The 13,284-nt window shown below is 43.0% G+C and overlaps 1 protein-coding gene across 3 annotated transcripts in view; it reads left to right on the top strand.

Annotated features, from left to right (window-relative positions):
- arhgef18b (rho/rac guanine nucleotide exchange factor (GEF) 18b) overlaps positions 1 to 13,284 on the top strand; it is a 59,160-nt gene that overhangs the window by 8,665 nt on the left and 37,211 nt on the right. For all 3 annotated transcript variants that reach the window (XM_072659956.1, XM_072659957.1, XM_072659958.1), the window contains 2 exons: positions 363 to 471; positions 1,344 to 1,578. In XM_072659956.1, coding sequence (XP_072516057.1) covers positions 363 to 471; positions 1,344 to 1,578 — 344 coding nt within the window. The remainder of the gene's footprint in view (positions 1 to 362; positions 472 to 1,343; positions 1,579 to 13,284) is intronic.

Genomic DNA, 13,284 nt, shown 5'->3' on the forward strand with positions numbered 1-13,284 from the left:
ATCACCCTGGTCATGCTGTTCTGTATAGTCGTGCTGGTCAGCAAGCTTGGTCATTGGTCGGTAAAGATGGCTAATTCAGGTCCAGAAAGTTAAAAAAAACACAATTTTTTGTTCCAACTGCCTGGATGGCTCTTCTGCAGCTTAGTTTGAGGGTTTAGGAGATGGTAATAGACCAGCTAAACCATCAAACTCAAATGAAAACATACCCTATACTGGTCAGGAGCTAAGCTTGAACTGGCCAGGCTGTTTTTATTCCCAGCCGGATGTACTGTAGAGACATTGGTTGACGCTGTAGATCAATCTCCAGGAGCACTGGGCGAGGTATGAAACACCCCTCTTTCTCTGTTGTTGTTGTCCATTAGGAACGACGAAGAGGAGGACAGGGCGGAGAGGTCAGAGCGGGGCACTAAAGTCAAACGCACACTGAGTTCTCTGAGGAACCGGATGACAGGGTCCTTCAACAAAGACAAGGTGATTTCAGGCCTGTGCTGACCTCACTGCTGTATTGCACACTTCCTCTGAGCTTCAGCCTCATCTTCCTTCATGCTTACGTTTCCAAGAAACATTGCAGCAACTGTAACTTCCTCTTCTTCAACACCAGGAGCAGTGTGTAGCTCTGTAAGTCCAGACTGTGTCCGTCTGTTTCTCTACAGACTCTGTTATCAGCCTCCTTTCACCCTGTTTGTTCTTCAGTGGTCAGGACCCCACAGGACTGACCACCACAGTGCAGACTGTAGTGTTTTTTGGGTGGTGGGTCAGTCATTCTCAACACTGCAGTGACACTAACTGACATGTTGGTGGCGGTGTGTTAGTAGTGTGTGTTGCGCTGGTAGTAAGAGTTAGACACAGGAGTGCTTAAACACTGTGTCTGTCCACTCACTGTTCAAAGACAGAGACAGAAGCTCTGTCTCTGTCCCTGCACAGTTTGTATTGGTCAACTTTTAGTCTTTCATCAGTGCCCACAGGACTTTAGGCTGGATGTTTCTGGTTGGTGGGCGATTCACCGTCAGAGGGGTTTAAGCACTCCAGCAGCACTGCTGTCTCTGATCCACTCTTACCACCAGCGCAACACACACTACTAACACACTCGCCACCACCATGTCAGTTAGTGTCACTGCAGTGCTGAGAATGCTGACCCACCACCCAAAAAACACTACAGTCTGCACTGTGGTGGTCAGTTCTGTGGGGTCCTGACCACTGAAGAACAAACAGAGAAACAGATGGACACACACTGCTCCTGTATGGGAAGTGGAGCTGACATAATGGGCTGAGTGGTGGTCATAATCTTCTGACATAACTGTGTACATATGAGCTATATTTGTATTTTTCTGTCTCTGTTTCAGGGTAAGAACCGGGAAAAAGAACAGCAGAAAGAGAAAGGCGAGAAAAGAGAGAGGGAGAAGGAGAAAGAGAGGGAGAAAGAGAGGGAGAGGGAGCTGAAAGAGAAAACACGCCGCTCGAGCATGATCAGCCGCACGGCTAACGGCCACCAGCTGATACTCGGCTCGTTCTCCAGCCTGGCCACGTGCTCACTGTGCAGCAAGAGCCTGCAGAGAAAGCATGGCCTGCAGTGTCTCAGTGAGTACTACACCGCTATACACTCACAGGCATGCATGTGACTCCCTCACACACTCTTCTGCTTGGCTCTGCCGCACCGCCATGACCCCTGACTACCCCTGCGCTAACATTTAGAAAGCAGGGTTAATCACAGCTTCATCAGTGATTTTATTAATGAGTAACATTGTTTTGGATGCAGAGTTCACATGAACGCATGATCCTCTGATCTCCAGAGGAACATCACCAACGTCTAGTGAGAGCAACAGTGGCTTTATGCCCCTCACACACACACACCAAATGATTGTGTACAGACGTGGCCTAAAGTTTTGAGACTGACACAAATCATAAAATGAACTTAATCACAAACATTGCTGCATTCCGGCCTCCGCATTTCAGCCCTGCCACTAAATGGCCTGCTGACTTTATTTCAGTGATCTTCTCGTTATCTCGGGAGGAGGGGTTAATGAGGACAAGGCAACTGATCACATCGCTCTATCATGCTGATTTGAAGAGCAGATTGGTTGCCTTAAAAGGGTGGTGGTGCTGGAAGTGTTGACCACGCTTACCTCCAGAGAAACATGTGCAGTCATCATTGCATTGCATAAAAAGGGCCATTTATCGAATCATCAAGAACTTTGAGGAGAGAGGTTCAGTTGCAGTGAAGATAGCTTCAGGACACCCAAGAAAGTCAAGCAAGCGCCAGGACCGGCTCCTAACGAGGATGCAGCTCTGGGATTGGGTGCAGAGCTTGCTCAGGAATGGCAGATATGGAATGGTGTGAGAGCATCTGCACGTGAACTGCAGTGAGATGAAGGCTTTTGGAGGATGGCTTCAGTGATGAACACACTGTGTCACAATGAGTCCTGTGTCATGCCAGCAGTGAAGCTTTCTGAGACCGTTTATGGGTTGCTACTCATCCAAGGGTGTAGGTTTGCTTAACATTTTGCCTAAGAAAACTGTCATGAATTGGGAATGGCATCAAACCATTCCTCCAACAGCAACTTCTCCCAATGATCCAGGAGCTATTTGATGATGAACAGTGCTTTTTCCAGCAAGGCCGAATTGATCACCAAGTGATTCGTTGAACACAACATTAAAATTTTGGGTCCATGACCAGGAAACTCCCCTGTGATCAACTGCAAGCACTGATTAAGCGAGAATGGGTTGCCGTCAGTCAAGATTTAGCCCAGAAGCTGATATCCAGCATGCCAAGGCGAACTGCAGAAGTCTTAAAGAACATGGGTTAACACTGTAAATATGAAGTCTTTGCTTGAACTGGTTGTATTTGTCAATACCTTTTTAAAAACAAATGAAAAGCTTATTATTGTACCTCAGGATATCATATAAACATCTGACTAAAGCATCTAAGAAATGAGGCAGTAAAAAAAAAAAAAAAATTTGTGAAAAACAAAATCTGTCAGTGTCAGTCTCAAAACATTTGGCCACGTCTATATATTATATGTATCAAAAATACAGCCAGTGGTTCAGCTCCTCTGCAGGTGTAGCCTCTTCAGATCATACAGTTTGTGGATTCTTGTTGGAGTGGAGGCTCTTGAGGGGAACTGGAGCTCCACTCTGCTGCTGCTTTTGCGTGTATGCTGATGGTTGATTTACCCACAGGTCTACCTCAAATGCCACCCAGTGTAGTCTGCCAGAGATATTGCTTTAAAAAGGGGTGCTACAGAGGGGTTGAAGTTACACTACAGAACATTAACGACACATGCCTACTCATTCACTCACCCACTATGTTCCAAAGCCTAGGCTGAAGCCCAGGTGGGATGCATTTTTCGGCCACTAGGTCATAGAAGGCTTTTTCAAAGAAAACGACCCTTCATGTGCAGCCTAAAAATGCAGCCTATGTTTGGAGCAATTTCAAGGACCCAACGGATGTATCCTACCCACAGTGCTCTGTGCACATATAACGTGGTGGGAAAAAAACAGCACTACAAAAATGGTGGAAAACAAAGTCCTAATGAGGACCCTTTCTACCTCAGCTTTAGCCTAGGCTTTGGAATGCAGCTACTAACTTACTCACTTGTGTTTAGCAGGCTGAAGACTCTCCACAAGGGGGTGCTATTAGTACTCATTCAGCTTTTGGTGCTTTGCATCAGTGACACTGTGTGGCCTTGTTTATTTATCAGACTACCATGACACACCCCAAACACCACAAGCCTACAAGTTCTGAGCTCTTCAGAAAAAAACAGGTATTTTAGTGTGGGTGTGTCCATAGCAGAAGCCCCACTCCTCCCTGCTCAGTGTACTGTGATAGGCTGCATCCAGATGCATGTTTCTTTAAATAACAGTAAATAAAAGGTGCCTTCGAAGAGTCAGAATTGACTCGAACCTGCCCATAAGGAATGCAAATGCATTACTTTGCATAATAATGTAATTAAATATGTAATTCCGTAATTAAATAGCAAAACCACCCTATTCTGTTTGATTTCACTGCCATGGGTTTCTCACCACGATTGCCTGCAAGACTGTAGCATGTAAATGTGCACAAAGCATCAGTCCCAGTGTGTGTTAATAGAAAATCCCTGTGGCTTCTTTCTGCCTCTAATACCTCATTAGCCCAGATTATAAGCCGCCTATCCATCTATAATGAGTCTTCTTTGCCAGTAATATCTCTTTATGGGTGGCAGTACTAAGATCACAGTGGATTCACTGACTTTCACTCTTTAATGTGGCTTAAAGGAACAGTTCAGCGAACTGATCACTGAGCCCAGGGGCAGTCGATCAGCCAAGAAAAGTTTAACATCTGACATGTGCTTCTTTAGTTTACAATGGGTGATGCTAGGCTAATATAGCAAATCATGATAATTGCAAGACCGACTTATCGTACGGTACATGGACATGACTTTGATACTGCCTGTTGTGTCCACTTGTGAGTATTATAGCTTGTTAGAGATGATTGTTTCGGCTAGTAACGCTGTCCTGTTGTCTCGTCTGAGACCTGTTACACCCCAAGCGACAGGTGAAGACGTGCTACTCGATAGCCGTTTTCTCCTAAAGATTGCAGATTTCCAGCCGGAACGTTTGGAAGAGTTAAGTCCAGATGAACTTGGTTTCAAAGTGGCTTTCCACAGCTCCGGTGTGGGAGCATTTTGGCTTTTGGCAGAATGAGCGAGTAGAGCTACCCTTCAATATGTCCTGCTTAGCGGCTCTGGGCATGAGCCGATCCACAATTTTTGATTTTTTTTTTATGTGTTTCTCATGATAATTCTGTTTTTCTCAGGTGCATTATACAATCTGAGCGTACACTTATACAGGTGTAACTTCCTATTTAATTGTTTTTAAATGCAAAAAAGGATGTCCTATCACCCGAGTTTTAAATTTACTCTGGTACAGTGATTTACACTATCCAGATATCTTCTACTTCTACTGGGAGCATTCTCTGATATGATTTTTAGATATGCTTTTATCTTATGGAAATGTCCTACCTACTGGTTTGTACCTACTGGTTCTTACCTACTGGTTCGTACCTACTATTCAAGCAGCTTTACCTGTAGATTTACACTATGGCAGCACAATGTCTAGATATTCTTAATCAGCAAAAGTTCTTTGATCTTTAGAAGGGTGTAATTGCTACTGTTACATTATTATATCAGTGGATTTAAAGGTTATATGTTAAAATGACTGTACTATACTTTATTGCAATTATTTCTGAAACAATTTATCGTCCAACTTATTGTGACAGGCCATGACTTGCACTGTCAACAATCGCATCTCTAAGGCGTTCCTGCTTTACTTCCTGTCTGACTTCTGGACTGTTAGGAAAAGGTACAAGCCTGCCCCTTTCCACTGAGAAAGTTAATGTAATTGTCATGGTGTACTAGATGAGACGAGACGAGACACTGTAATGCACTGCCATGAATACAAACCCACAAGACCAGACAAGGGAATGCTTAAACCAAGGGGGTATTTCTACAGGGACTGTGACTAACAAGGGGGCGTGGCTACAGAAGAGGTACAGGTGGGAACACTAATGAACAGGAGTCAGGTGTGACAAAACAGAGGCAGACGTGACACTAGTACCATAAAGGTACCGTAAGGATGACGTTGTAGCTTTGCAGGTATATTTGAAGTGTTTGCAGCCGTACCTGGACCTGGACCTTTATGATTTCTGGCCAAACTATCGCTTTAAGGCACAAATACTCACAACAACCTAGCCTCCAATAGAATGAGTCACTTTTTAAGGCTGTGTTTTTGTTTAAAATGTAGTTAATTCTGTGATGTTTACTTCCATACTTTTGTTCCCCTCATTCATGTGTGGCATCTGTTTTTCGCCCTCATGTAGAAGAAAAGAGAAAGTGTTTGAGGTCGGTTTGTTCTGTTTCTGTATTTCATGAACTCCCTTTTAAACAGCACAGGAAAGTCTCTCTGCTCAGCTTAGCGTGCGGCTCAAAGGCTGATTTTACACGTCCAGTGACTTCATTTAGACTCGTTCAGGTGGAGATATTTGTGGCCATATGGTCAGTGTATGTAATGTGTTTGATACAGGGGAATTCAGCTGACCTTTTAATCTGCTGTAATAAGCGAAAAGCTCTTTATCTGGGCAGTAAGTGTTTATTTGCTCAGTAAAAAACTACTGGTTCTCCATCACTGTGTTCATCATTAGAACATCTCCAAAGTTCTCCTCTCTCATGGAGTCTAGTATTACTTAGAGTTCTCCTCAGATCAACACCTGGTTTGGTGGTAAATCAGGTGAGCTGCTGCTGCTGCTGCTGATGGAGTTGAACACATCCTCCACGCTGTGCTGGCTGGACTTGGGGGGGGGGGGGTCGTCCAGGAGAAACCTGGAGGAACTGAGCTCTGTTCTTCAGACTAGCTCACCGACAAGATCTCACTACTTTCTTTCTTCAGAATGAGAAGCTCTTGTTTCTCCTTTTTACTGGATTTATGTTCACCTGCATCTGTTCTGATGTTTGTGGACCCCCCTTCTAATGAAGGCATTCAGCTGCTTATAAGTTGCACCCATTGCTGACACAGATGTGCAAATGCACAGCTTGTCTAGTCTCTGTATTGTTGGAAGTACTGCCAATAGAATAGGACTCTCTGGAGCAGGTAAACGTGAACCTACTGGCATTGCTGCCTAATGCCAGACGTGGGTTAGAGGGGTATAAAACCCCCCAGCAGCATTGAGCTGTGGAGCAGTGGAAGAACTGGAATGGAATGATGGATGGTCCTTTATCCAATACTTTTGGGGGAGTTTTGGGGGGGATCTTGACCTCACTGATGTTCTTGTCGGTGAGTGCAATCAAATCTGGACAGCAATGCTCCTCCAAAGTCTAGTAGAAAGCCTTCCTCTCTGGACAGTAGAGACAGTTACTCCAACAAATGCAGGATAAACTATTTTTAATCCCCTTGATTTCATAAAAAACTGAATGAATGAGCAGGTGTCCCAATACTTTTGTCCATATAGTGTATATTTAGAGGATTCCCAAGGTTTTTTTTTTTTTTTTTGCTTGCGCTCAGTCCTGCGTGTCCTGAAGGGCTTTCCGTGTTTACTCAGTGTCGCACTGGCTGACAAAAACCATGATCCCTCAGGAGCAATGGTGCATTCGAACCCGTCACCAAGTGTCTGGGCAGCATTATGGACGACTGTTTGAGCAGTACTGCTTACCAAACAAGTCGCACTGATATATTCTCACTAACCTGCACGTGTCCCAGTCTGGAGGAAGCCTCCAGTCCCACTGTAATCACTCACACGGGCTCAATAAGCAGGCTCACAGGGGGAGGCACGAAACCGCAAAGCTGCAGCTGAACGGTTACATATTTAGCTAGAGCCTTACGTTCTCATTCCTGACAGCCAGGTGCATTTAAGGAAGTCAGAGTGAGCGGCGTAACAAACCGTATAGGGCTGTGTAGGGTGGCGAGATGGATGAATGCAGAGAAAGTAGGTGAAGTAGGTGGTGGATTGAGGTGGTACGGCCTTTGCTGACTGTAGACCCTGTAATTATAAGGGTCCAAACATAAGCCACAGTCCCATGACTGTATTCACTCACTGGTGGTGGGTTAGAGAGGCCTGGCCCATCTGTTGATTGACTGACTGCGTTTGACATCCTCTGGACCTTCATCTGTATTCAGGTTCTCGCCCCTTTGTTGCACCCATTGCTGACACAGATGTGCAAATGCACAGCTTGTCTAGTCTCTGTATTGTTGGAAGTACTGCCAATACATTAGGACTCTCTGGAGCAGGTAAACATGAACCTATTGGCATTGCTGCCTAATGCCAGGCTTGGGCTAGTAGAGGGGTATAAAGCCCCCCAGCATTGAGCTGTGGAGCAGTGGAAGAACTGTGCTCTCTGGAATGATGGATGGTCCTTTATCCAATACTTTTGGGGTCCTGACCTCACTGATGTTCTTGTCTGTGAGTGCAATCAAATCCGGACAGCAATGCTCCTCCAAAGTCTAGTAGAAAGTCTTCTAAACTCTGTGACTGTATTCACTCAATGGTGGTAGGTTAGAGAGGTCTGGCCCATCTGTGGACTGATTGACTGACTGCGTTTGTCATCCTCTAGACTGATACAGTCACACCAGCATCACACACACTACCATCTTAGCAGAGATGTAGTGGTTACAATATGGTCACGTAACCAATATACACCAAGAATATCAAATCTAGAAGGTTTTAATATTGATGTGGTGTTAAGAATGTCTAACAGATTTTAATTAGTGGTGCAAGAGAAGATGCAGGGGTGTTAATGTTATGGCTTTCTTGGATTGGTGTATAGCATTACTCTTATCCAGAGCGACTTACAAGGTGACTCATATTACAGACGTGAGCCAATGTAGCGTTAGGAGTCTTGCCCAGGGACTCTTAGTGGTATAGCGCAGCATAATAGCCCCCCAGACTGGGAATCGAACCCCAGTCTCCCACACGGTGTGGCAGCTTGCTGGCCGGTAGTGGTGTTATCTGTTACACCACACCACTGCTGTGTATATTATTGGCCGTTTGGTCTTTCCAGGCCTCGGCCCACCGCAGACTTTGTGCTTAGGCCCCCAGGACAGGGGGTTTCCCACTTGCTCTTCACCCCCCATACCCCCCCCCCCCCAGTCACAGTCCCACAAGCTGTCAATAGTGTTAACTCTGGTGATGGTGTCACCATGAACTTCATGAACTTCATGAACTTCCTCGCTCCTCAGCTCCACTTCATGGATGGATATGCGGTTGTGGAGATCTTACAATATGTCATTGGCAGATTAATTAAGAGTAATTTTGATGTGGCTCTGCAGAGACCCTCATATTTCACTGCCTAAAACAATCACAGTGCCTGACTGTCTCTTTAAAGTCTGGGAATGCAGCACAGGCTCCCACAATGCTGCAGGACTGCAGGCTCAACACAGCAGCAGATGCGGAGTGGGTTTAGTGGGCGACTGTCCGAACAGTGTCCGAGGTCAGTTCGCTTCTTCCTTTCCTTTTCTTTTTGTTGTTTGGGTGCTAAACTGCCCCGTATTGATGGTTAATTACCCTTTGATGAGGTGTTGTGGGGGTACGGGAGGGATCCCGAGGTGACGGAAGCGAGCCAGCAGCAGCAACAGGTGCGAGGTTAGCGGAGCTGCTTCAGCGCTAGTTAGCCAGCTAGCTAACTTCATTAGCCCAGACGGCCGCTCGGACATGTCGACTGATTGACACTTAACTAACTACTTTACACTTTTCTAATATGTAGCTCCCACATCTCCAGAATGTGCTTTTCGTATTTTACAAGCTTATTCCTTGTCAAAAATATCCAGCCTTGCGAGGTCACCTGTTATTCAGCATCACTGTGTAACTTGGAGCCGAGTTAGCTTAGCACAAGCGCAGGCACAAGCATTAGCTAGCCCGGGCTAATGATCCTGTAGCTCTGCCTTAGCTATGTTTATTTACAGGTTAAGCTTAAGGCCTTTTTTAGTAAGTTAGCTGATATATATATATTCAGCTTGAAGATGCTTATTATAGCTTGGTTGGATAGCTAGCTAATTGTGGGGCTAACTAGCTAGCTAAGTGTATTGAGAAGTAATGGGGCGCTAACGAGGTTGGCTAGCTAGCTAGCTAGCTAACCCAAACAGGTCACTTGGGTCTACCAGTGTTTACGACGTGTACAGTTACGAGGATAAAACATAGTAGATATTTATATTAATGTTATTTGAGGGGCTGTTTGTTTCTGTGGGTGGTTATATTATATTATATTATATGGAGAAGTTACTGTGAGTGTTTATTACAGCTTATAGCAACCTGTTGAAGTGACTGTCCAGGGACAGAGTAGGTATTCAAGTCATGGACAAAATCCAACATATGTCAGAAACCAGGTTAAAAGCCAATAATTATTAGTATTAGTGTCAGAGTGGCTGTATTATAATATAATTAAGAATTAATGGACTGTTTAGTATTCTTCAGTCTGATTAATCGACTCTCCAGAGACCTGAGATCCATTCAGATCATAGAGGAAATCCAGTATATGATGCAGGGCTGGGCGATATGACGATATTTTATATCTATCGTGATGGATTTTGTTATTGTGATACACGATATGCTTTTCTAAGCATATCAGGAATATTGTCTGTGACTAATAAGCACTGATCAGCAGCAGGTTTCATTACAAGCAGTGTAATTAGAGTGGTGTAATTAGATGAATTGCAGCAGATATTGAGTATAAATCACAGTATTCAGTAAAGGAGAGGATCTGAATAGTCGTTTTTAAGAATATGCTGCTTCTGATGTATTTAGTCTGTGATTACATGTATAGTCTCTTGATAAATATTGTTATTTTAGGGGCTGTTTGTTTCTGTGGGTGGTTATGATATTATATTTTTAACAGAGAAGTTAGAGAAGGTATTCAAGTCATGGACAAGATCCAACATATGTCAGAAACCAGGTTAAAAGCCAATAATTATTAGTCTTAGTGTCAGAGTGGCTGTATTATAATATAATTAAGAATTAATGGACTGTTTAGTATTCTTCAGTCTGATTAATCGACTCTCCAGAGACCTGAGATCCATTCAGATCATAGAGGAAATCCAGTATATGATGCAGAGCTGGGCGATATGACGATATTTTATATCTATCGTGATGATAGATGATGATTTGTTATTGTGATGCACGATATGCTTTTCTAATATTGTCTGTGACTAATAAGCACTGATCAGCAGCAGGTTTCATTACAAGCAGTGTAATTAGAGTGGTGTAATTAGATGAATTGCAGCAGATATTGAGTATAAATCACAGTATTCAGTAGAGGAGAGGATCTGAATAGTAGTTTTTAAGAATATGCTGCTTCTGATGTATTTAGTCTGTGATTACATGCAAAAAAAAGTCTTTAAATATTGTGGTTTAGTATTTTTACCATATCTCCCAGCCCTAATATGATGTACAGTATTACAGTTAAAAGCTAAGAGTTATTGGTTTGTGTTATATATATTATATTATATAATATATTATTTATTTTGTGTGTGTGTGTGTGTGTGTGTGTGTGTGTGTGTGTGTGTGTAGTCATTATGGAGTCCCTGCATAGTGAAGGCATGGAAACCCACGTTGGTCCGGGTTTTTAACCTTGGGCCATTTCATTGTGCAGTATATATGGGAAAAACTATCATAGTGGGCCCAGTTCTCACGCCGTTGGACTTGAACATTTACACTGACTGCAGTTGATTGGGGGGGAACTGCACTGATATGAAAGTTGCAGATGCAGATTTATTTTTGGGAAACATTGCTTGGCTGGTCAAATAACTCATGACTCAGTTCTCCTCAGCACTAACCTCTTCCCTCGTCTCTCTCCCCGAGCTATTAGAAGTGAAGCTGAGACTTTGTGTTTCGTAGCAGCTTCTCGAAGCGCTTCTCTGCCTCTCTCCGCTAGCCGGACGGACCGGTCACATGGTGCTAATTGTGCTTGGCAGAGTCTCCCTCTGTTAGGATTTCTCTCTTGCACGCTTCGCTGGCTGCTCACAGCTCTTTCCAGCGGGTCCATCGCACTGGCCAGGAGTGCATTCTCCTCGTACAGGGTGTCTGCAGGTCAGCATTTGTGAGAAATCCCTTTTTACAGATTGTCATTTGGTATTGTATAAATTGCATAAACTGTATAATTAAATGGTGATTGTGAGATGTAAGCAAAGTCATTCGGAGTGGTTCGATGCGAAAAGCTTAGGAGGGGTAGTGAATAGAGCCAGACGTCTGAAGAGTCTAATGCTTTAAAGGCTCCCTAACGGGAAGGTGTTACACTCAGTGGTTATAAATTCACTGCTTCATGCCAGAGACACTGCTTTCTTTTATTTATTTATTTATATATATATATATATATATATATATATATATATATATATATATATATATATATATATATGTGTGTATATATATATATATATATATATATATGTGTGTGTATGTATATGTGTGTGTATATATATATATATATATATATATATATTAGTTTAATGTATATATAAAGTATATATTAGTTTAATGTATATATAAAGTATATATTAGTTTAATGTATATATAAAGTATATATTAGTTTAATGGCATATTGTGTTTAATGGCATTGTGTCCCCCAAAAAAAACACCTGAAATGTTTTCACTCTTTTAAGGCAATAAATAAAATATCGATATAGTTATGGGAGCCCCTGGTTCTTATCATTACCGCTGTAAAGAAATCTGAGTGGGTAGGTTTCTCCACAATTAACCACTGCACACCAAACTCACTCTGAATAACTGTGTTTGTATTTGGTATATCTTCCCTGTGCATTTGGTCTCAAGTTACACACTTGGGTAAACTGTTATGACACAAATATGGAAAAGTATGAGATGTATTAAATAAGGGACGTCAGGTTGCAGTAAGTGTTGTTCATTGTGTTTGTTGTGGTGTGGTCAGATTCTAACCGAGTTACGATGGGTTGCTGTAGATAAATATGAACCTGTGTAATCTTAGATAATGAGGGTGATGTTGAGGTTCTTGTTTTTTTTTTTTGTTTTTTTTGTTTTTTTTTTAACACCAGTATTCAGATCATGTGATGTGATAAAATGATTATAAACGCGCTCTGAGGTGCTGATGTTGTTCCGCTTCCAGTTTGAATCCTCGCTTGTGTGAAATAGGAGAAGCTAGGCAGAGGCTTCTTGTGGTTGCTGACCCCAGAGCCCTTTGTAATTACAGTTAGAGTTTAGACTGAGGGTGTATGGATGTTGGTAGTTATCGGTGAGGTATGGATGGGATTGATCTCCGCAGGTAATGATGGATGGGATATTGAGTTCTGTAATGAGTCAAATACAAATGAATCACATTTGGAGTTCCCTTAATCACGTAAAGCGTATGCAGGGTGTAAACGCATGATTGTGATTGGATTCTGATCGGATCACTCTAACACCATTCGGGGCTGCTCGGAGACATAGCCCAGTCACATTAAAAACTAGTGTAAACTGAATTCTGTATTTCCGTATTTGGATGCAGTCAGGCAAGCTGAAATGCGTCTGTCGAAGAAAGAAAAAAAAAAAAAAAAAAAAAAAAAGATAATATCAGTAATTTACTGTGGATTGTGGCTTCTCACTCGCGTGCTCTCTCGCCCTCGTTAGCTCTGTGTGTGTGTGTGTGTGGTAGCCGGTACCAGTAGATGATGGCAGGATTACACAGTGTGATCCCTTGTATTTAAATAGTGCTTTACCTTTTCTGATGGGAACGGGAATGTGAGAACCATCTATCGTTCCATCGCTTTCACGAAGAACTCCCACGGTTCCTCTAAACCGTTCACGGTGTCCCATTG

This window comes from Salminus brasiliensis, chromosome 17, assembly GCF_030463535.1.
Source record: "Salminus brasiliensis chromosome 17, fSalBra1.hap2, whole genome shotgun sequence".
In the NCBI taxonomy this organism is placed as follows: Eukaryota; Metazoa; Chordata; class Actinopteri; order Characiformes; family Bryconidae; genus Salminus; species Salminus brasiliensis.